Source organism: Zerene cesonia, chromosome 19 (genome assembly GCF_012273895.1).
Source record: "Zerene cesonia ecotype Mississippi chromosome 19, Zerene_cesonia_1.1, whole genome shotgun sequence".
Classification (NCBI taxonomy): domain Eukaryota; kingdom Metazoa; phylum Arthropoda; class Insecta; order Lepidoptera; family Pieridae; genus Zerene; species Zerene cesonia.
In genome coordinates this window covers 3,259,528-3,284,607 of record NC_052120.1, presented here as the reverse complement: position 1 = coordinate 3,284,607, position 25,080 = coordinate 3,259,528, and the positions used below count along the sequence as shown (strand labels likewise).

The window sequence follows — 25,080 nt, the reverse complement described above, 5'->3', positions numbered from 1 at the left end:
CGAGTGTAGGTTCGATAGGTGTTTTTTAATTTAAATATATGCAATTAACTACTTTTCTATAAATATATTTAATTTTTATCCTCCGAAATAAGGATTCCTACTTCTTCACTTCACATACCTAAGAATTGTTTAATTTACTCTACTAGCTCAAATCCTCGACTTCACTTACGTTGTACTTGAATACAAATGCATATGTGCTTGTCCAAAAAAATTATTTGCGTAAAATTTTATACCGATTCAATAAATTATTGGATATAACAGCTATTCATCCATGTGTACGTTTATATTTTCGCATCCTCATAGTATGATTGGAAGTAGGGTTGGATAGTATAGAATTGACATCAAACCGTTATCCACTGATCATTCCCTTAAATATAGATAAGGTTTAAGAAAACTTAAATCAGAAAGGACAGAGTACAGTTGAGACGTTCTTAACTACAAATACTCGATTCAGAGACCGGCGATAGTCAACTAGATACAACCGATAGATGTTTACAAATATATACTATTATACTACTTATTTGGGCGGAGTCTCACACAGTGAACCCATACAAACCACGATCATAATAGTATGCTAAGATATATCCTAAGATCGAACACGCTTCCCTAGTTGATTGTATCTATAGTTACAGGTAACATAATACACTTTACTGGTACTATAGTATAAAGTTTGATAACCAATAATATTAAGCTTGCAGGATGGTAAATAAAAATCATAAATACATTTGTATTTGTATTTACTTTGAGCTACTTTACTCATTATTTACATATTCATTCTTATTCTATAATTAATTTATAACAATAAGCAACAGTTTCAAATTGTAAGAACAATTTTAATAAATTTCACATACCTGACAATAAGTGTGTTCACAAAGCCGAAAACTAATTTATTTTAAAAGTACACAATTTTATTATAGCCAGCTAACGTCTTAAACATTTCACATAATATCAATTTTATTAAAATCTCAATTATTTAACAAGTAATTTCTTTGTAACAGAACTTCATTCGCAGTAAATTGGAGTCAAATTTAAGTACAGAAATTTATCCTAAATATTTGATATTCTTTGAATGGATTCATCGTTCCAATTAATACCATTGCCTTAAATGTAATATTTACAGAATAGAAGATTTCTTTGACAATCGTTATTTGTTACAATACATTAAAATAATAATACTGTCCACTAAAAAAAGACTACCTACTCGGTTCAAAATTTTCAATTCTTCAATGTTTTTGATCTTAAAATCTAAAAGTATTTTCTACGCTGCACTTTATGTTTAATTGACAGTAATTGAATTTAACCGTTTTTTTTTTCAATTTGACGTTTATTATTAAGCTTGTTTCTGACCGGAAAAATTACATTCATTGACAATATAAAAATGTTTAACTTTTTTTATAACGTTCTTTAAAGGCTTTTAAATATGCATGACATTTTAAATCTTTTTTAAATCGTGTCATGATAGCACCGAAATAGCGACTTTGCATTACAGTATTTTACATACAACATAAACTTTTGTCGCAAACCCAATTTATTAAACACATAAGAGGAATGTATATTTTAAAATCAGGAAAAACTATCGAATTATTTCGATCATCCTTATGGATGAATACAAATGCTTTTTGGAGATATTGTTTGTTTAATTATCTACCTACTGGTTTATTACGCCCTCGACTTTTTGTATAAAAAAATGTTGTAGACAATACAAGGTTATAAAATATTAAGTTTTTATTTTAAACTGGCTCTGTTCATTATGTTACCCTTTAATATAATAATTTCATAATGAATCGATATAGTTAAATTTTCTAATGAAATGAAAAAAGGTTTAAAAATTATATTGACGTATACATGTATTTTTTCTTACTAAATAATATAAGAATATAAAGTGACTAGTTTTAAAAATTATTGGAAATATTATTTATAATATTTTACCGGTTAACGAGTACGGATTATATTTATAAAACGAAAATTGGCTTGAACTAATTTCCAAGCAAAGAGAAAAATAATTGACATTTTTGAAGAAGAATTTAATTAATACACCCACTCAATTCTTTTTCTTTGGCCTTACAATTTCGCAATATCATTGTGTATATTGTATTGCTAGTTATAAATAGACATATTACAAAAAAATAGATGTTTCGACAATACTCGTCGTATTTAAATATTTTGATATGTGTTCAAGTTATCATGGCCTCAACCACGAAATACCATTTTCAATTTAATTACGTTTCAAACTTAATTTGAAAATTTCGTACAATGTTCTTAATCATTTAGATACGTATTCCTCAAATTTATTTCAATGCAATTAATGCAGGATTTTCTTAAATAATAATACCAATATTATATGTAAGAGAATCCTCAGCAATTCAATCGAATATTTCCGTACAATAAGTTTACAAGCCTATTGAACTGCAAATACTATTCTACGAAACTTTGGAATTGGTTACGAGTGAAAGACACAAATAAAATTGCATAGAACCTATACAAGAGTACAGAGGATATTGTATATGGATACTCGAAATATGTAATTGATACCAGAACTATATAACGTGTCAAGTTGTCTATGTAATCGGTAGGTGCATAATTGTGAAAGTAAGTATTAATAAATTTGATGCTATGGAGAGGGCGGTGTGTGCGCAGTTTCCCGCTGCTTGCACGCGGTCGGCTCTAGAACTTTCTGTGAGCTCTCGCGAACGCGCATACCCCTTCATTTTTTCTCCTTGTACGCTTTCTTCGTTACTCCTCCAGTATACTGTTGCTATTGTAGCTAGGCACTGTAGACAAGGACATTAGATTATTTCGTCATATTTTTAAAAGCAACTAGTTCTTTAAATAAAACTTAAAATATATAGTCTTACACTCTTACTATTCACACGTAATATCATGTAACGTGATAATAAATGCGATATTTTTTAGTAAATTTTATTTTTCAGCCAAAAAGGACATTGGTTTTTTTTCAAATTGGTTTTGGGCTACGTTCATTGTTCAGTTGTTAAAAAAAACAGGTACATGGATCAAGCAGTGGGATCCTAGACTATATTTCATCCATTTTATTTTTAATTTAAAATATTCGTGGACTGACCGAATACAATTCAAAGATAAATAAAAGATAACAAGTTTCCTTTATCGAGAGAATGGATAAAAGAAAATTTTGTCACCCACTCTAAAATAATGTATTCATTTCGCAAAGCAATAATTTTGTGGAGAGACTAATGTAATTTCCATGGATAAAAAACTGATACTCGAATAGATTTTTATGAAACGCTAAATTATATCTTTCTGAATTTTAGGTTTATATTCGGAGTAAATATATACCCATAATGTATTTAATTCATTTTTAATATTTATCCTGCGCATTTGAATGAAACAAATCAAATTGAATACAGAAACAATAAAAAATCTATCAAAGAAAATATCTACAATTGAACCAAAAATAGCTTACTTTTAATTTTAGGTCTCCCTTCCGAAAATGCTTTGGTTTCACTTTGAAGTCGAGCGCTAGGCTCGTGGTTTCCAAACCGTCATCGTGCTTATGGTGCTCCGGGGGGAGGACAGCAGCTGCTGGCGCTGGCTCTCCATTGATGTACCACGCCAGGCGGGTGGCTGGGCGCGACCGACCTGACGTGCAGTTCACTTGCACGCGGTCTCCGACGTGATATCGCAGCCTGGATCCGGTTATAACTGGACCGAAGGCGGGTAACGCTGTAAGAATGGGCGATTTTAGATGGGTTGGAACTATGCAACAATAATGAATTGATAAGTGAAGATTATGCACACCACAGAATACTTGCAGTGTTTAATTAGATAATATTTAATAAAAAGCAGCAAATATTGTACTATACAGTTTTAGTTATTGTTTCACATCTATTAGATTTTGACTTATCTCTTTATGATTGACTTGTCTAAGCCGTACATATTTAAATTTTCCTAAAATGCGCTTTCAAGTTGTCCTCTTACCTGTAATATTAATATATAATTAATAGATACAAGATGATGATATGAAATAACCTAATTATTTATCAAAATGGATACAGATAGAAACAATAATATGCCATCAGATAGCTTTAATTTAACCGCATTTTAATCGGTGTTTGGCGGAAAATTAAAGGCTTAGTTTCAAAATTCAGTTAATTAGGGTTTGTTACTGTCAACTACGTAATTCATTTAGTACGTAATTCAAGCTCATTAAATGTATCGAAAATAAGTTATTGAAATACTATTATCTGATACGGGAAATGGATACTCTAAGATATTATATGCGGTTTCATTTTCTAGGGGTCTAACAACAAAAAAATATCTCGATCTAGCATAGCTTAGAAGGTTGTTTTCTTCTATATACCTTGACTTGACCCTTAAAGAAAAATAGCTTACTGCTTATACGTAATTCCCCTGCTCCCATATCCTACGTAAGAACACGAGATTTCATTAATACCTACTTCGAAGTCTAGAAAAAAGTTTCAGGTTTCATCTAAATTCATGAAAGATGTAAGAAGATGTATAAATGTTCACAAAATACGTCTTACCTATTCGTTCATTTACATGTTAAATTTATTGGTCGGGAACATTACGGTAGTGATCGATTTATACCTGGTCCTTATGCTTACAAAACCATTCGTCTATGGATGGATACCTACATTTTGTCTTATGTTCAACGGGAGTTAATGTCAAATTAAACTGTCAACGCAAGTGGAACAATGATTGCTTTTGAATATAAGTATTTAAAGTGCGTGATTAATATCGTGACCAAGCTCGCTCTCTATTGAAGAAAGAAAATCCGTCACATAACATATCTTCGTAGTTTAAAATTGGATACTTCCCTCTTTTTCAAACTTAATAAAATAACCTTTTTTCAAATTGAATACATACATTTAATAGCTTAAACCTATAGGTATAATGTGGGAAGATTAACCAATATCCACCCGATACACCTTCAAATCTTTAAAAATCTATTATTTATACTATTACACTACTGTACTCATAACAGAAGCTTTTCCAATTGGATTACCTACCAACAATGATCATGTCCGAGTGATCGGATACCGTGGGGAACAGGGGTCGTTCCCCGGACACCTCACACCGATACCGGCCGCCGGTCTCCAGCGCTGCCGGAGCCAGCGTCACGTTCGCGCCATTGGGACTCGACTCCTGCCACAGAAATCATTTTGACATGACCTTGACGTAAATAAAACATGTCCGACGGGATTGGGAATGCTTGATTGTGGAAACCGGCATTGTTTATTTTTACATGGCGGATTTGATGTTCTCAGGGTTATTGTTTGTACCAATATATTATATATTCAATTATTGTATTTTATTCAAATTGTCTCATAATTGTCTATAATATCTATTCAATAAAAAAATTTTATATATATTTAAATATGAAATGGAAAAGAATTTGTAAATACTAGTATCCGTACAAAATATTATACGATCGTATATAGACGGAAAATTGATGCAATCGCAATTTCATATCCATATCTCGACAGGGAAACAAAGTATTACCGAAATGGAACAAGCGCACGTGTTATTTGTTTGTTTGAACATCTAAATTATATATAAAACATACGCAAAGGAAGATTGGTGGGTACTTAGTTTCCTTTGTTTTGCAGCGAAATAATTAATTACGTATATTCGGTGCCATTTAATTAAATGCAGTACCGTGTGGGTCCTTAGTGCAGAAGTTACGAATGGAGTTCATGATGGATATTTTTATAGGGTTGGATTTAATAAAATAATTGTATAAAAAGAAAACTTGTTTAGAAACTGAATTAAAATGAGAATCTAACTTTTGTCCCTAGCCCACAAAATAAGAGAAATCGATTAGGGTTGGCCGGAAATTTTCCCTGTATTCTGTGAAAGTATTCTGACGAAGAATATTAACGTGAATATGGAGGTAGGAAAACAAAATGAAATAATGTTTACACTTCTCGGTTATTGTGTTACTAAAGCAATTTACGATTTTCTTCTGTATTAATTCATTTACATAACTTGAAGTAGTAAAGTCGTTGCGAGTGCAAAAGTTTCTACCATTGTGCTAAATGCAAAAGTCCGTGAAGTGAAAATTTTAATAGCGTTTTCACCTAAGTTGCGGGACTTTCGCAAATAGTGAAGTTTGAACAGCATCGCGGTACGAACTAATTGCGGGGAAGGCGAAATAGGTTTTCATACACGAGCGTATTTACGCACCTTCCCCTTCATGTGCAAATATCCGAGCTTAGTTTACTTTAAGCGCACGAGCCGAGAGGGTTCTCACTATCCTATAAGTACGGAGTAATACGCGTTATTAAATCGCTGAATTATAAACAAACAATGTAGTATTTGTTTGTAGACTGCGAAATATCTTGATAAAGTTTCATTATAACTGATGAATATTTATGAGATGTTTTTCATAAAATTCCGACATAACCTAATTAATTTGTGAAAACACTTTATTAATTAAGTAGCTCAAAATTGTGCATAACGACTTCACTCAATTTATTATTTATAAAATGTGATTTCATTAATTAAATTATTAAATATAGATGGATTCAATAATCTTGGAGACGCGGTGAACAATTAATGTTAACTTATATTTATTGTACTAATGGTGCATCAAAACTTAATCGACATTCAATGTTCGATTTATTCCATTATGAGCAGGATTTTTCTTAATTGGTGTTTTAACTCTTTAGAATTATTCGTTTATGTAGTTGACCTTATATAAGCAATATGCATGCTTCAACCACAATCTTCGTAGCATGCTTCGGGAGATTGCACCTATTTAAATACAATCAATATGGACTGTCTACATCAATGTGAAAAAAGGTCGGATTACCTTTTTAAAAATAGTTTTAACATTTGCTATTTTATTATTAGTACTTAATTTATTTATAGGTGGTTCAACTGTTGCAACATTACTATTTGGAGATGCATTGAAATAATTGAAACATTGGTTATCAAGCTTATTACTAGCTCAGACTTCGCTGTTATAACTAGCTCCTCATCCCGACGCCGCCTATGCGGCAGCTTAAAAGAGAAAATAGAAATAAGAAGCAAACATAAACTTATAAAATTATCAATAGCGATTCATTATTTCAGAATAATTATTTTTCAGTGAATTGTATATTTATATATAAAGTTGATATTATGAATCCGTTAAATTGTGAAATGAGCATTTGATACGATATGTAAGTAAGCTTAGGTAATTTAACAAATACATAAATGCAGGAGCGCAAAGCGGAGTTCCGTCGGCTCGCAACCTGTACCTGACAGACGTTTGGGAAAAGTAAATTCTGAGTATAGTACATAACTGGGATACATTCGCAATAACTTCTAAAGAAACTGAAAATAATGCGTCAAATTGCAAGCAAGTTGTTACAGATTACAATATTTCGACGATATTCAATCTCGCAAGATAGATTTTTAGTTGTTACATAGTTAGATGTGTGCGTAATCCCTGAGTATATATAAGAAACACTGGCAAAGGCGAACCGCTAGTGTCAAAAAACCTTATTCGCGAACGTACCTCAACGTCGACTCCCGGCAAAGCGTATTTCCTTCTCGACTCGCTGTTCCCTGGTACATGTCGGAAAAACTCTTTGCCGTCTTTGTACCATTTGACGGAATACAACACGTCTGTGGGGCCGAGTTGCCAACGGCAGGAGAGGGTCGCTCGTGTGCCGATGGGCACGTGTGTTGGCACTCGCAGTTCCAATAGCTCTAGGCTTCTTACTGTGTATTCTGGAAATAAAATAACAATTTAAGAGCTGTTTTATTTAATGAATATCTCTTTCTACAATGTTAAATACGCGAAGATATTAGATAATAATGTTTGTATTTAACCAATATATGATTTAATTTAATTTGTCTATTTCATACATAAAATGTTATGGATAAATAAAGATTTAAAAAAAATGTAAATTCGTTCATCTAAAATAATTGTAGCATAGTACGGGCTTAGATTCCCGAAAAAAATACCTACTTATGAACAATATGTTAAAAGCGTTCTTGTTTTTATAATAAATTTCAAATATCGTGCATGTTTTGGTTTTATTACACTGTTTAAAGAAAATGAAATTTTCAATAAACAAATCACGATATCATTGAAAGATTTAATATACATATTTTCGCTTTAAAATAAAATAAAAAGTATAATTTTATTCCCAGTTGGTACGAGGTGTAAAAATATATTTCAAATTATATTAAAATAGAAATACCTACGCTGACTTGTGTTTTAAATATTTAGATATCTGGAGGAGAAATATTAAAAAAATATACGACGGAAAACTAATATTAACTTGCCAACTGCGTGGCGTAGCAAAAAAATATTTCACATGTCCTCCATAATAATTTGTATATTCATATTTTTATTTGCCTGTAGGTAGTTACGAAGGCAAAAATCCATTAAACGGCACGTCAAATAATTTCCCATGTGACGGCATTCGTGGGCCGTAAAAGAGGCACTATTCCGTCGCCGAGCATAGGGCTGCTCACTCAAACTTTTCATAAATATCTTTCTTTTCTAATGGGAAATTAGTTTAGAATAATAAGGGAAAGTACGAAAGGATATAATACTGTATTATAGCAAAGTGTTCGTAAGGGTTGTGAAAATGAATTAAATGAAAAACCTATCTGCTCCAGCTAGATAATATAATTTCAAAAGATTATAAATGGTTTTTGCCACTTTGGATTTTATCTACAATTTATTTAGGTATTCATAATCTAAAGGTTACTGGGTTAAGCCTTCTAATTTCAAGCCTTCTTTTGTATTAAAATTCTGGACAACTCAAATATTGGAATGCCCATGCTGCAAATATTTTATAAAATTTTACATAAATGTGATCTATTACAATTCTCGTAGGCTGACGCCCCTAGATCGGCGGGTAATTTTACTTTACAAGCCGCGGGGAGCGCAAATGTAAGTAAATTGCTGAATAAAGTCTTCACCGCGAACATACTGCGCCTATCGATAATAATCCTACATAAAAACTCATATCAACACTATAAAAACTATATTATTTTATAGACTAATATTATTTTTAAACCAGGACGCAAAAAAGAGGTTTGAAGCGGTTTCGATATTTCAAAAACCAGTTTCTCCTCGCTGTTTCTTAGTTTAATTTTTTTGGTCAATATCGATGTCGTAGTGTAAGGATTTCAGCACTTTTAAAAAATTATGTAAGGCATTTTTTGCGTTTGATTAATTAATCTCAATTGAGTGCTTCATGCGCGCCAGTACAATCGTTAAATGGTAATTAATAATTTTTTTTTTAATGTCACAGTCCGCAATGGAGCTGGTGGGACGCCTGATGGTAAGCGCTACCACCGCCATGAACATTTGTAGAGGCGTAAAGGCGATTACAGACTTACGCCTCTACAAATGGATTGCCGACTTTAAATTGGGAAGGGATTAAGAAAGTATTGGCGAGAGGAATAAAGGAAAGGACTGGGAAGGGGAAGGAAAAGGATATGGGCCTCCGATAAGGTCGGAATTCAATTTAATTTACTAATAAATGAGGTATTATAATAATAATCATGTCACTAATCATTGGTTATAATTTCTTGAAATTTTTCGTAATCACTCCTTGATAAATGTCCAACCTTGATAAATGTATGAAAATACGCATAGCTGAGAAATCCAGGTAGACGAAAGTCCACGGCAAATTAAATACCACTTAAGAAAGTAAATTAAAACAACAGGTTCTCTATTAAAACTACGCCTTTCAACAAATGCTCTATTCATACGAAATAAGTATGTAACAAAGAAGACGAGCATTCTTTAAATTAGTTCGCAAACCGCGAAATAATACTGAAGTAATCAAAATAAATTGTATTTGTGTTTTGCTATCTCGTGCTTGCATTCGCTCTACTGCGACCCTACAGACCCGGATTACAATTCTAGATTCCATTTTTATTCAATCCTGGAAACTGCATTTTCTCAAGGAAAATACTATGCAAACGAAGTAGTTGCGATACTCGTATACTTGTGTATAAATATTTGTTTGCTTCGGCGTCAAACGTAAATATCTATTTTGCGAAGTATTTTGTATATAACGATTCAACCGATTTCAAAAAAAGAAGGATGTTCTCAGTTCGTCTCTGTTTGTTTTTGGTGAACTGATTGTTGTGGATTCATTTTTAAAAAGCCTTTCCTTTTGTATTTTTTTGTGACAAATAATTATAAGAAGTTATAAGATGATTATTATTTAAACTCTCATCTCTTAGAAAACAAACAGTTGAATGACTCATGAAATGTATTTGTGAGCAGATAGAATATGAATAAATAATAGGTACTTTTACCCTAATTAACTATAGAGGTAAAATCTGCGAAATATTTGAATGTTAAAAGTCAATGAATATGAAATACAAAAAGCGTAACGCACGCACTTTCATATTTACTAAAATTAAACTAATTAGAAGATAAATATATCATTATTACTTGTTGTTATTGACGACAAAACTAGAATCGTGAAACGAATATATTTTACCCCTGTGTTTCAACTGGTAATAGCCAGACTAACTTGTTAATTAGTAAAACAAATTTCACGCAATACGCCAAAACTCCGCAGTAGGGAGTTATAAATTTTACAAAAATTCAGCACTACGTTATAATCAGAGGGTAATACAATGTCTGGGCTACTGTGGTGAAGTATTGAAATTTGCACTGTTATTGCCGCTAAAATCCAATTTTTCTTTTAATAACTCAACGTACTTATAGTTTTGCGTGTCGTGGAGCTATAAGTAATTGAATTAATTACACGTACGTTCTGTGTCAAAATATGAATACAAAATTATTTGTTCTATCAGCCATCTCGAAGGTTTTGCTAAATCTTGTTAGAGCTTTTTTATTCCGCGGAATATTATGGAAGAATTAAGCCAAAAACAGTGCCTAGTAAGTTAAAATAAAAATATTGTACATTAGTTTTCGACGCTTTTATTCAATTTTCATAGTTTTCGTGTTAACGATGATCTACGATACAGAAAACTACCACTAGGAATTTAAAATTTAGATTATAGATAAACTCCATAAAATGATTTTTTTGATCCATATTCAACAAAGCCATGCATTTACACATACATACATAACATAAATCACGTATACGAAGAAAGAATCCCATATAGCAAATATTCCAGTCATAATGAAACGATGGTCTTTTGAATGTTCAGCCTCCTGTGGTGTCTGAAGTGTGAAAAGGGAGATAGCGCACGCACTGGGTACAGAGTACAGAGATGCCCTCCACGCTGGAGTACCTCATGTCACCAAGGGGACATTGTATAGTCACTTCATGAATAGTTGGCTTTATTAAATCAGTATTTTTCCTTATCTGTGCTTTCTAAGTGAAATTATGCTGATTTAAATTAATATTATTGTGATCGTTATAATTAGACGAGTAAGATAATAAATGAATTCGTAGGATTTTATTTTGTGCGAAAGAAACTATTATTTTGAATTGAATTTAAAATGTTTTCTTCAAACTGTTCGTTCCAGCTATCTATCTACACCTAGATATTTAACATATTATAATGAAACAGTAACCAGAAAATTTGCGTACATCAAATATTTAAAAAAAAGAGTAATTGCTATGAAATATTAATGTTTTATAGACCCAAAAGCAATAGTTTTCTGCTTGTCTGTTTGTATGTACGTCAATCACGTAAGAAAGGACTAGGTAGATTTTGACAAAATTTTATGCTAATAGACCAATAACCACCTTTTAAAACAAAACTAAGAGAAGAGAGAGAGAGTGCTAGTGATAAGATGAATGCAAAATGGGTCTAACTACAAATGGATTGTCAGGCGTAGCACAGTAGCTATGGGATAAAGAAATCGAAGAAGATTGACGAGAGGAATAAGGGAAAGGATTTAAAAAGGTAAGGAAAAACATTCTGACCTTTATGTAACTTATTTAGCTTACATTAAATTCAATTTCTTATGTAGTTTAATCCAGTTCTATCAGTTTCCGAATTAAAAACAATTCAAAATTGAATTAATCAAATTAAAACACCACTCACACAAGAAAGCTCCTAGAAACAAAATGGCTAAACATTTCTATAGAAACTTTAATAACTTATTGCGTCAGTAAAAGCATCTAGCTATCTAGCAACACTATCAATGTAATACGTAACAAAATCCGCATATTTCATACGGCCGTGTGGGTTTTATATATTTAAAATAATACTATTTCCAGTTTCCCGCTGAATACGTAATAAGAACAGCTATGGGTATCAGGTGTATTGATGTTACGACTCCCAACAAACATTATGTATTGTTTCAATGCCCGCCCGCTATCGCGTCGCCCTCACCTATTTCCTATTTCCATTTCACGAAATATACTTATAAATCGCAAACCTTTATTATACTTTCGTGACCGAGCGTCTATCAGTCAATTTGTTCGGGATCACGTTTCGTTAAAAACTTGCAAAATTTACTGTAACTTGACGCTTCAAGGCGTTGTTCGACGCAGCTATTTAGAGTCAACAAAATTATGTTTTAGATCGGCCGTGAATTTGCTTGTTTAGTGAATCATAAAATAGCTTTACTCACTTTACACGCACATAAATAATACATTAAAAACGAAACGAAAAAAGTCTACTCCACCCACGAGCTAAATTGTAAATATGTTTAAAAAATCTCAGGAACTTCTGGTTCGATTTAAATCTTTTTTTGAGGAAGACTATACAACTACTACTGTTAGAACTTCAATCACTGCCAGATGGCGCTGCTCTCTTCTATGCGAAGCTAGAGCACGCTAGTAAAGTTCTCAACAATATATGTATAAACTATCTTGTACAAAGGGTTAGTATCCAGTAACCAGTACATACAGTAGTCAACAAAATACAGTGTTAGCTAAGCAGTGTTGTATTAGTAAAAGTGTACAGTGCAAATCGGGAAGAATAAATCGTTGGAAAGTAAACAGTGCTTCGTTCAGATCCTCCAGTGTTATACAACTACTACCGGTAGTAGTGGAGCATTAATAAAATATTGCAATTAATTTGCAGAAACAATATCTTTTGCGAGCACAGGAAGATAAAGTCAGTTAAAAATACATTAAGTTCCGCAAAACACGAGAAATACACTTATATTTGCTTATCACTTTATTAACATATAATACTAACTGCACCCGGCAAACGCTGTTCTGCCTTACTCTTATCATTTAGGGGTGTGAAAAATAGATGTTAGCCGATTCTCAGACCTACCCAATATGCTTACCAAATTTCAGAGGAATCGGTCAAGCCGTTTCGGAGGAGTATAGAGACTAACATTTTTATATATAAGATTATATTAAAACCAAGCATTTGTTTCATTACCGTATTCAAGATTAGGTCCCGTTGTTACGTAACAATGCTAAGATATGAACAGAACATACGTACGACGTACGTCTGCAAATTAGGATGCCCTAAATTAGGCTCCAAGTATGATGAATACAGCCAACTTCAGATATAGAATATACCAAGCACCATTCATCTTAGTTAAAGATAGAATTTGACACAACTTATTGTTATCTCTACTACAATTTGTTGAATATTTTGCGCAAAATTCTTATCTTGTGCCATATAAATTCTTCACTAGGTATATCAAAAACAAAGATAAAACTTTACTTCAAAGAATATGCTTTATGCTTTATAAATAAGCACATTCTGAACATAAATTAAAAGAAACGTTGATAGTCAGAAAGAAGGTTTGTTAGAAAATTGCTTCATTTTTAGCTTTTAATATCTACTTACCTAAGGCTAATAACATTTCCATGAGGAGTTTTTTTTAAAGAAACGTTTGCAAATAATTATATTCTATAGGTCACCAATGGAACTCGAGGAAGGTACCACTCCAGATTATAAATTGTGACCAAATGACAACAATTTTCTATCAAACAACAAAATCACGCCAATATGTTTAAAACCACGGAATTATTAAGTAACAAAACCATAAAAAATGTAAAAAAAGATGGAAAAAACCTCGTTCTAATGATATAGTCAACTAACTAAATTGTCTCACTTGCATTAGGTTTACAAGCCAGTCATGAAATAATTATATTGTCACAAAAAGTTAAAACTTACAGATTCCATTTAATGTGTAAGTTTAAACTATATATACTTACATACAACATACAAACGTACAGAAAAGCTTTTAAAAGCGTGTTAAAATATACAGTCCGATTGAACCTCTTTAAATTTTGGGAACGTCAGTTAAAAAATACTATTTTAATTATTTAGACGCATTTGAGGCACATAAAAAATGATTCGTCATCGATCTCCAATACTTGTTATGGAAAATGAAATACGCTTCAGTTTCTCAAAATTGAACAAACACTGTTTCCCTTTTATCCAAACTAATTCCACTTGAAATAACATTTTATCGGGTATTGGGAGCGCACATTTTGTAAGAATCACAAATTATTATCAAGGACAAATAAATAGCGTATTGAATATGCCGAAAGGCAATCGTTTGAGGCATCTGTTTAATGTTTATCACAAGTGGTCTATAGCGACGTATGGACGGTTCGCACATGAGTCCTCAATTAAGTACAGATTAATCGAAGCTTATTCATATGGAATACAGTGTAATGGGATTATAAAAAGGTTTGTATGTAGGTGTAAAATATACTTTAGAGATTTGCTAATGGAGCTCCATTTTTCTCTAAATTTTTAAACATGTACATTGAAATTAGAGGGAATTAATTAATAATGTATTTTCTATAAAATTATCTTATTTAGTTCTTGAATTTGAAGCTAGGAGCTTGTTTAAAGTGGAAAGTTATTTTCTTTTAGATTATTCGTCATTGTTAACCTTTTGATGTCCACTGCTGGACATAGGCCTCTCTCATAGCACGCCAATGAGCCCGGTCGTTGGCTCTTTGTCGCCAATTGTGACTTGTGTGTTTCAGATTATTAATTTGCGTAAAATGTAAAAAAGGAACCAACTTACATTAGTGAATTGTTTGTACCTAAAGTAACCTTTAACTCAATTACAAAATCTGGAAACCTTTTTGCTAAGTAGAATCTTTATAAAAATCTAAATATTTCTCTAGTATTCTAAACACCTATTATTATTCCCTCAACGAGGCTTCCCATTTAGAAGCATCACCTCTCCGCCATCTAATTTTTAAACCCCTATCAAATTCTGAAAGGATTTGTCGGGAACTTTTATAATCCCTTCAAGGAGTAAAAGTGTGCCTTGCAAGTGAAAATTCTCGAAGACATTGCCTGTAACCGCGTAGCACGCGATAAATTGAAAACTTACTTAGTACAGCTTTAGTGAAGTTAGCCGTATAAGCCTGGATCTAGCACGGGTCACTGGGTTATAAACTATATCGAAACTACCTAGAGGTAAAACCATGATAAGAGGATAGGGCCAATTGATTTTCTAGACTGGTTCCATTTAAGCGGGAATGCGTATTTCCTATAATCCTATATATGTACCTACTTCAATGTTTGTTATCGGGAACTATCCCTAGCGACAGAAGATATAGATATGTTTGTAAGAGATTTTATTCTACTATACAAAAATGTGTTTTTGAGAAATTTTTAAACAGAATAAATATTTAGATTGCGTAGCGGGAACCCAACCCGCGTCAAAACACCGACCCGTGGCAAAGCATGCTTTCGAAATGACGCGGGTTCGAATCTCGCCTCGTGATAAAATATGACGTTATGTACATGATTCTATATAGCCTATACATAGCCTTTCTCAAGAATGGGACTATTCAGTATAAAAATAATTGTCAATTCTAACTAGTAGTTAAGTAGTAAAGCTGGCAAAGTAGTAAGTAGTAGTAGCTTTAAGCTGTAAGTGTAGTAAGAACGTATATATAGACATATGTAGTGTAGATATGTAATTTTACTTTATTCTGTCATGAATACCAAATACCTATGAGCGAGTTTGAATGCATTTTTTCCGTCTCGTTAATAAAATAATTAAAAAATTGCAGCATCCCCGCGCAATATTAGAGGCAGGAAATTATGCTCTTAATTTTATACATTAAATTTTTATTGCACAAAACTGCTCCGAGAACATTTTTAAGATGCTTATTGAATGCACTTTATTACAATGAGCGTTGAAGTTAATGCATACAGAAACCTCTAAGTATTTTAATTAAACTACTCGAATAATAAGCAGGCTAATATAGAAACCCTGACACGGAATAACAGGGGTGCTTCAGTCTTCAACTCAACTCGGCATTCCTTGACTTAAAGCAAAACTTTCCATACGGGTTCTTTTTAAAGCAACCTTAATTGTGTTTGCAATAAAATTCTTTAATGAAACTACTTAGTTCAGATTTGTGACTCGCACTTCAGGGCCCTATTTTTGCTAAAGGATATATTGTTATCGTTTGAAATATATAGGCAGGTGTTATGTGTATCACGTGTGCCTGTTAATGTTTTACTATTAATTGCTACTAGTTTTATTAGCTCTTTTATTCCAAATTATCATAATTCGCTTCTATCTCATTTACATATTTAAAAATCACCAATTTAAAATAAATAAAGCAGGAAACAATAACCTGACCTAGGTTATTCTTTCATTATATGTGTAGATTAGCTGCGCCCCGTGATTTCACCCGCGTAAGTCCGTATCCCGTAGTAATATCGGGATAAAAAGTTTCCTATATGTTATTTCAGTTGTCCAGCTGTCTATGTACCATTTTTATTGTAATCGGTTCAGTAGTTTTTGCATGAAAGAGCAACAAACACACACACATCCTTACAAACTTTCGCATTTATAATATTAGTAGGAAGGATATCGTGAAGGCAGGTGGAAATAAATAGACATCAATTAATTTTCTTAAAACTATGCATATTTTCTTTTTTATTAATTTGACAGGTACTATTAATTTTTATTAGAAAGCAATAATATAATTGATTGAGACCTTTTATTCTATAAACACTTACTCGTAAGAGTTTTGCGATTACTACTAATCTACCGTTGATTAATATTATTAAAATCATTAAGAAAGGCGATCTCCTCAACATAATACTCGAGTGACGTCATGTGGTCTAATCTCGTTTTCTAAACGACAGTTTCAAAATATGCAAATACAAGTGGAGTTAAGACTTGAGAAATATTTACATTGTTTAGTTAACTTTACCCAATTATATCGTACATGCCCTGCCATATGAATAGTTTCCTACTCATTCACATATCCTCAGCATACTCAGCATAATGTCTTCAAACATTACCTGATCTCCGCTTAAGCGGAATCGTTGTTAATTAGAGGAAGTTTCGAATCATACTTGCGAAGGAAGTTAACTAATTTTACCGCTAAAGACATTACACACAACGTGTGAGCAAACTCTGTCGAACAACGTTTATCGTATATTCTAATTTTTTGCGTAAATATTGTAAAATATCGCGTGTAAAAAGTGTCGTTGGTTGCTCAATAAAAATGAGCGTGAAGTGTAAATAGGCGGTTGTGTATTTTATGTGCAATTAAATGCGGATAGACGGGGCATGGGGCGCCGCGCCGATACTTAACAGGGTGCCGACTGAGTAAATAAATACTTGAATCTGCGTACTGGTTAAAAGTTAATTAAACCGCAGAAGCTGGCGCTGTGCTTATCCAGGCGTGACAATTTTGAAACTGCAGTCGCCGGAACAGTTGTGTGTAAAATTTTAGTAGAAGGTGTTTCGCATGAAACACTTTTTTCGCAAATCAATTAGCTGGGTAAGTGTTACCACAGATAAAGAATCTTATATTCCTTATAATAACAGAAGTAGACAAAGTTTACTTTGAAGAGAAAGAAGTAGTTGTATTATAAACCCGTAAGTATTTTGTGGATTTATTTATTACTTTCTCTGTAGAAAATATCCACTGAATTAACACCTATTATAGAATATCTTTGATAATATCTTCAAAGAATATATTATAAAATTTTTCTCTCTATATACTTTTCATTAATCGTAATATTATTAAGGATATTATAAATGACAACAAGTTAGCTACATGTAAACCATAAACTCATTGAGAGATTCCCATTTGGGTTAATTAAAACAAGGCAAATTATTTGTAAATTACATAAGATTTAGAGGACTCCGAACCGTCGGAAATTTATATAATAACCTCTTGCCGATACCATGTACAGCCTAGACGTCATCTCAACATCTTAATATTCTAGTCGTCATGCGTCCCATAACTGGACATAATGCATTCAAGATTCTGAATAAGAGAACGGTCAATACTGACAAACACTATATTAACTATCACCTACGTTCTGGAATACATCTACTATTATAACACTCAGATATTGATACGGTAAACGTAGTCGGCCGACCTAAAAGCCGAACTCGAAATGTTAATTAGTTCTGGAAACAAGCTGCAGCATTCTGATAGTGTTTTTATGAACACTTTCGCATTTTTCACGTTTTTTACTGCTTGTTATTGAGTTAGGAAACAGTATTACCTAACTAGTATCTACGTATATATATTGCTTTCTCGTTTATACGTTGTCTTCACGTTAGGAATAGCAATGAATAAATTTGTTTTGCAGTTCTGGAAATTAGTTAGATTCTTAGAAATTATATTCATTACATTTCCATTTATTTTATACGATCTATCTTTTAACTTTGATCTTTTAAGCAATCAGTTTCTATGTATCCTCCAAAGGGTCGTAGCTATATCTTTAAGTACATATAACTGTACTTGTTTGCCTTTGTTTGCATTTTCTCTTTAGTTTAAGCGAATTAAAAATAATACTACTCTTTATAAGATTTATTAGAATATAATTAATCGGCAAAGCTGATCTAGACAATACGGCTATCCTTGCTAAATACATCCGCATAAATGCGAACATGTATTTGTTTGTTTACATGTATTTCTTTCAAGACGAAATAGAGCGATCTTATGAAATGATTTTAGTCTGGAGATAGTTAGGAGGCTAGAAAGTGCTGAAAGAGCTGCTTTTTATCGCCGTGAAACATGAACTCATATCTATCTCTTTGACTATACAGATGAAGCCATGAGCAGAAAACTAGTATTTTATAGAGGTGTAATTTGTATGTTTGTAGGGGATAATCTTCGAAATTACTGGTTCGAACATTAGAATTATTTTAAAAATAGAAAGCTAAACGTTATTCAGGGGCGACAAAGATTTCTTTTTTGTATCCCGCGTCAAACAGAGTGGAAGCCGGGGCAAGCGGCATATTTAAAACAAAAAATTAAAAAATATATATACAGCAACCAAAAAATTTACTAGGCTTCATTTGAAGCGCTTTCGGATAAGGAATACCAATTTGGTTCTGAAATATTGACGTGAATTATTCAATTCTACACTTCTATTTGTTGTATCGTTTGTGACCACGATGTTTTCATAACAAGCACTCCATCTCAGTTCTTTTAACATTGCAAAAATGTAAGAGTCCTCCACAAAGTGTATTGTGCACGATAAACATCGTATGTTTAACCTTTTGTCATATGTGTACTCGGCTTTTAAACATACATTTGTATATTAAGCACAACATATTTGTGCAATCTCACTGTAAAACGATGCGATGTTTTATTCACAGCTACGCTACTGTACGGAGCGATCATTCTTCCTACAAGACAAATTATATTTGATGGCATAAATTGTGTAAGAATATGAGCTGAATGACTGGCACGCACTTAATGAAGGGTCTAATAAGCAATATATTACATCTGGCAATCGATATTCAACATTGTTAGGAATATCGCCTAGAGGAAAACTGATTAGAGCATAGATTGATTTTGTAGTGTTCTTATTTTTTGCGTTTATACATAAAATAATTTAAGATAGTCTGAAGACATTAAGTACAAATATGTACCTACTCTAAATTTGATAAGTTTTATTTATTTGAAGTAATTATACTTATTATATCTATGTCTTCTAATTAAAAATGGCATTCTTTCAGCAATTCCAATATAACAGATTGTTATCACCATCTACCAATATTCTCTGTTATTTATTATGTACAATAAATAATTTGTTATTATTATTATTGTACACTGGGTATACATAGATATATATCTTACCGCATTATGATATTATATTGTTATCAGTACTGGTATTATATACTATATAATAATATAATATTATAATGCGGTAAGATATATATTTTGTTTGCTTGTTACCATTTAATCAAAAAACTATTGGACGAATTTCAAATAAAAAGTTTAGCTTTTTCGAGTAACACAGGCGATGTTTTTATATCGTGTCAACTAGAACGAAGACGGGACGAGCAGCTTTTATCAAATTTTATTGTGTTATATTAATCTGATAACTTTTGACTGTTTTGAAATTTTCTATTTAAAAACGTTTTAATTTTCCCGTAAATCCCAATACTAACCATAACATATAGATTTAAATAAATACAATGTACAATTCAATAATATATATTCAGGCTGTGAGACATTGAAATAATACAATGGACATCCTACATTCATATTTCGATATAACACGAAAAACGTTTTATCCAATTTATCCATACCTATTTGATTGCTAAAATTTTTATAATAATGCTGATAATAATAGATGGGCGGTGGTTGACGCTTACCACCAGGTAACCGTGAAGTAAATATAAATCTTATAAAGAATTTATAATTTACCCTATTAATTACATTAAGAAATCACATTGACGTACGTAATTCTTTTTTGTTATTTCTTCACTACATTTAAGCGTTATATTGAGCAATTTGTGATGTAAATGTCTGTCACAGTTTTACCATTAAACTACCCAACAACTAACTATCAAGTAAATCATTTTGATTAAAATAATCCTTGTTCGGCTAAGTGTATAATACTAGAATCGACAAGTCCTCTACCATTACTTTGTCAAAACACTTAAGATACTCGGATATCGTTAAATTTATATTCGCCATGTGGTAGATATGCGGTGAAATCATCGGTTGAATTTGGAGTTACTGCGAATACTGAAATATTTCATTAAAAATAGATAGTAAAATGCAGCTCATTTTTATAGAACACACACCTACACGTATATGCATACATACGTATTATTATATTGTTTATCTAAAACTGTTTTTGTGACCTCTTTACATGATATTTTCAACTGGCGTTTTTAAAACGAAGTAGGTTGACATTTCGACTGATTTTTTGTTTACCTAGATAACTCCCTGGGTTTTTAAGCGATTGGCGTGATACATTTTGTGTTTGAAAATAATTATAATCATGCCAGTGAATACACTTTTAATCTTTAAATCTAGAACCTTCAGACGTTTAAGCAATCTAAGTATGAACAAGAAATAAGAGAATCATTAATATACATACATTAAAAATATGTCGTTCCTACATATAGTTTAAAATTGAAGTCTTCTGTACTCGTACCCGAGGAGGAAGTATTTAAATATGTTGTGTCTAACAACGAAACAGAGTTTTAAGGAATTGTTAATCAAATTGGATATAGCAATATCGGTAAGACTTATAAATATTAAATGAGAATTAAACTGAACATTATAATACCCGGATCGCAAATGTTCCTTATAACACAATGCTCAACCGAACAACACTACCCTACGCCGTTAGATCGAGTTTATGCACGCACTCCTTCATACATTTCAAATTATACGCAAAAGATATAAGCCAAACGCTTATCCTTTCGCACACATAGATAAACTTCGCTTATGTTTGAATGGCAACGACTGACATTATCGTAAAAGTACGAACTTGTGTTGAAACAGCGACGAAACACAAGGGGCTCACATACAATTGCCGAAGTTTTCGACGTACGTAGCTCATACGTTTCCATTATACGTGTGATAAATGTCAAACGAATATTACAATCGCTATCTGGGTTTATTTAAAATTGATAGAAATTTTTATTACGTAACCTAAGAACAATGCTTGTTACATTTATACTAATGGCTTCTGGTGAGTAAGAAGTACGTATAAAAGTCACAGACGCAGCAATCTTTTTGAAACATGAAAACTTTTGCGCAATTCGTTTCGATGTATCGTGTTTATATTTGATGTGGGATATGAAATCTTAAATGGGTATACAATATATTTAGAATATATATGCATATAGTTAATATACTTATATGTATAAGGTATCGTTAATAATTGCTTAGAAGCTATTATGTCCCATTCAGTTAAGATTTTTAATCCTTGTTAATTCAAAATGAACAAGGATCAAAAATCTAACAATCCTATGTACAGTAGCGATTCATCACTATAATCAGAGTATACTATATTAATCGGAAAAGTTATAAAAACAGATGGTTCTGAAAAAAAAAAATTAACTACTGCGCTCATTTTATCTTTAAATTCACTAATTAATGGATCGTTTCGACTGTTATATGCTGTTAATTTTGGTGCTATTTTGAAATATCTGAATATAGTTTAATTGATGTCTGGAAATTTTTCACACGACTTTTCGAATGAAAAATTTTAATCTGTACATTGATGACATTGTGTTCGCTCAGTAAGGCTTGTACTACATTTAATATTAACCAGCACTATTACAGTATTTGATAGCTTTCGGCTACAACATGATTCCTCTATTTCATCTTTAGTTGAAAGAGGTTTCGTTTAAATATATTTCTGAAACAGAAAGTTCTAGCAATGCAGTCTGTTTGAGTGGTTTGAGTAGCCAACGTATATACAACAAAAAGATAGTAGGTAGTCCTTTGAAAGCAGTTCATCGTTCAGACATATTTTATCCCTCATTAACTGTAATAATTTATGCGAATTCAATATTTTGTAGATCTCTGTCAAATTATGTATTCAATAAGGTATCTATCCTTATATTATCATATCTTTCCTTATTTTGATAACATTAAGACTCCCTTCTAACAGTGATGTAATAACAACTTATATAATTAAGTCGGATCATCATCATCATCATCAGTCCATATATGTTCCCACTGTTGGAACACAGGCCTCCTTTTTTTTATGTCGAAGTCGGCAATGGAGCTGGTGGGACACCTGATGGTAAGCGCTACCATGAACATTTGGTGAGGCATAAGTTCCATTGCAGACCTTACGTCTCTACAAATGCTATACATTTATATTGGGAAAGGATTAAGAAAGGATTGGGGAAAGTAATAAAGGAAAGGACTGGGAAGGGTAAAGGAAAGGATATGGGCCTCCCGCTCCCCCACTAAAAAAATGCGATGGAGGCTCAGACGAGACGGAAGTAATAAATGCAATGTGCATGAGTCAGGTTACGCGTGAGGTGATAATTCAGTACCTTTTACTCGGTTCAAATGTTAGCAATAAAAATAGCCTTTTTTCTATATATTTTTTATGAAAGAGCAATGAGCCTTATGTTAAGTGATCACCACTAGCCATGAAGATTCATAACACTGGAAGTGTAGTCTATACTAATAATATAAAGCGGATGAGTTTGTTTGTCTGCGCGCTTAGCTAAGGAACGTTTGGACCGATTTCAAAATTTATCTCACGGTTGTATCCGTGAGCTCTGAGTGCTTTGGGCTGCATATGTACATATTATGTACCCTAAGCGCAGCCGGGGCGAACTGCTAGTATATTTAATTATATTGCTGGTCTTCATCATCATAATGAAAGTTGCATATACATCGAAAATTGTATACTTTTTATAGTTTTAGCACTACAATGCACTGAATATTATCCAGAGTCCATTTTGTATTCTCGCGCGGTTGTCTAAATACAAAAGTACGAGAAATAGCGAAAATGGAAAAGAGAAGAATATGGTGAATATTGGATACGACGAACGGTTTATACTCGTTTGCGAGACAAGTTATTTGATCTTGCAATTTTTTATAAAAGAGCTGAGAATTAAAAGTGAAATAAGTACTTTAAAACGTTACGATCAATGTCGAACAAAAGAGTTATCCGTCTAGTGCGAGCATGAGTGGGGAGTTATGAATTGCTTAAAATTCTTCGGTTCTCCTGAATTTATTGAATTGATATTGATTCATCATAAAATATTAGATACTAGCTGGAGCCCGCGGCTTTACCCGCGTATTATCTGCGTGAAAGGTAGCCTGTGTACTAATCCAGACTATATCCATCAATGCTATCCATCTATGTACCAAAGCTTATACAGTTTATACAGATTATACATATTCCATCGGCAAATTTTTACGTGAAAGAGTATCTAACATTCATATATACTTACAAATTAATGCGTTTATAATATCTATTAATAGGATATTATTTACGCATACACATAGATTTCGACACCAGAATTCATTATAACAAGCCTTAAAATTGTCACGTTTCACCCAATTAAAAGTTCTGAGGTTACAAACATGAAAAAAGAAACAGTCGAATTGAGAGCCTCCCCCTTTTGGAGTAGCTGGAAACAAAAATAGTTAACAATAAGCGTACCTACTCAGTAAACACCTAAATGAGCAACCCCAAATTTGTTGACTACAGTGGGACTAGAACCGATTTCAAGTCAGTTTAAGGCTGGAATGGTGATTCATATAATGAGTATAATAAACAAATCACAGAGATTACAAACACTAGCAGTAAAACAAGCATTGTTAGCGATATTTGGACGTAGCACTTACTGCAGTCCCTACTCAGCGACGCAGCCATTTTAAGTGATAAATTACTGTCTACTTGATACCGAATACAGCGCTGTAATTTAACTCATGAAATTGGTATGCATAGTAGGCTAAGATAAGGATTTATACGGTTAGCTTCTTATATTTATGTTTTTCAATATCTTTATAATTTTCTTAAGAATATTGTATATGTTGCAGTACAACATATACAATATTTACTGTAAACCATATGTTTTATTCATATTATTGCAAAAAAGCTAGATTTACGCAGATAGTTGATGTAAACGTAAATCGACCGCGAAAATCTTGTAAAAGTCTAATATATATAAAAACAATCATACACTCAGTTCTTTCGGCAGATGTGAAAGTAACATGTATATTTTTATTTTGTTAACTACTAATTAATCAAATATGGTGCGATCTAATTAATCAAATAGGCTAATCATTAAAGGTAAGGTAACTTGAGTATCTGATACGTCATAACTCATAAATATGAACCAACGAGAACGAACGAGCTGACTACGAAGCCAACCCATTCGTTTTTATAAAGTGTATCAATAAAATGAGGGATAAAAATTATTGCGGTTTTAATCACAATTTTATTTACGTTATAAACTCTGAAGCAATAAGCGCTTTTATG

The 25,080-nt window shown here is 32.3% G+C and overlaps 1 protein-coding gene across 1 annotated transcript; it reads right to left on the bottom strand.

Moving 5' to 3' along the window:
• Positions 1 to 797: 797 nt before the first annotated feature.
• On the bottom strand, positions 798 to 24,471 carry LOC119834303. Its single transcript, XM_038358643.1, has 5 exons — positions 24,444 to 24,471; positions 7,502 to 7,716; positions 5,007 to 5,142; positions 3,440 to 3,699; positions 798 to 2,771 (listed from the first exon to the last, which is right to left on the bottom strand). Exons 1-5 carry the CDS (start codon positions 24,469 to 24,471, stop codon positions 2,559 to 2,561), a joined length of 852 nt encoding a protein of 283 aa, XP_038214571.1. The 3' UTR covers positions 798 to 2,558.
• Between the last annotated feature and the right edge of the window lie 609 nt (positions 24,472 to 25,080).

What these genes read in the sequence shown, in the direction of transcription:
- LOC119834303 (XM_038358643.1), bottom strand. Translation starts at nt 24,471, where the DNA reads ATGGCTGCGTCGCTGAGTAGGGACTGCA. An exon ending in CTCGGACATGATCATTGTTG is followed by an intron (nt 3,700 to 5,006) that starts GTAGGTAATCCA and finishes CCATTCTTACAG; the next exon opens with CGTTACCCGCCTTCGGTCCA. An exon ending in AGGGAGACCTAAAATTAAAA is followed by an intron (nt 2,772 to 3,439) that starts GTAAGCTATTTT and finishes CCTTGTCTACAG; the next exon opens with TGCCTAGCTACAATAGCAAC.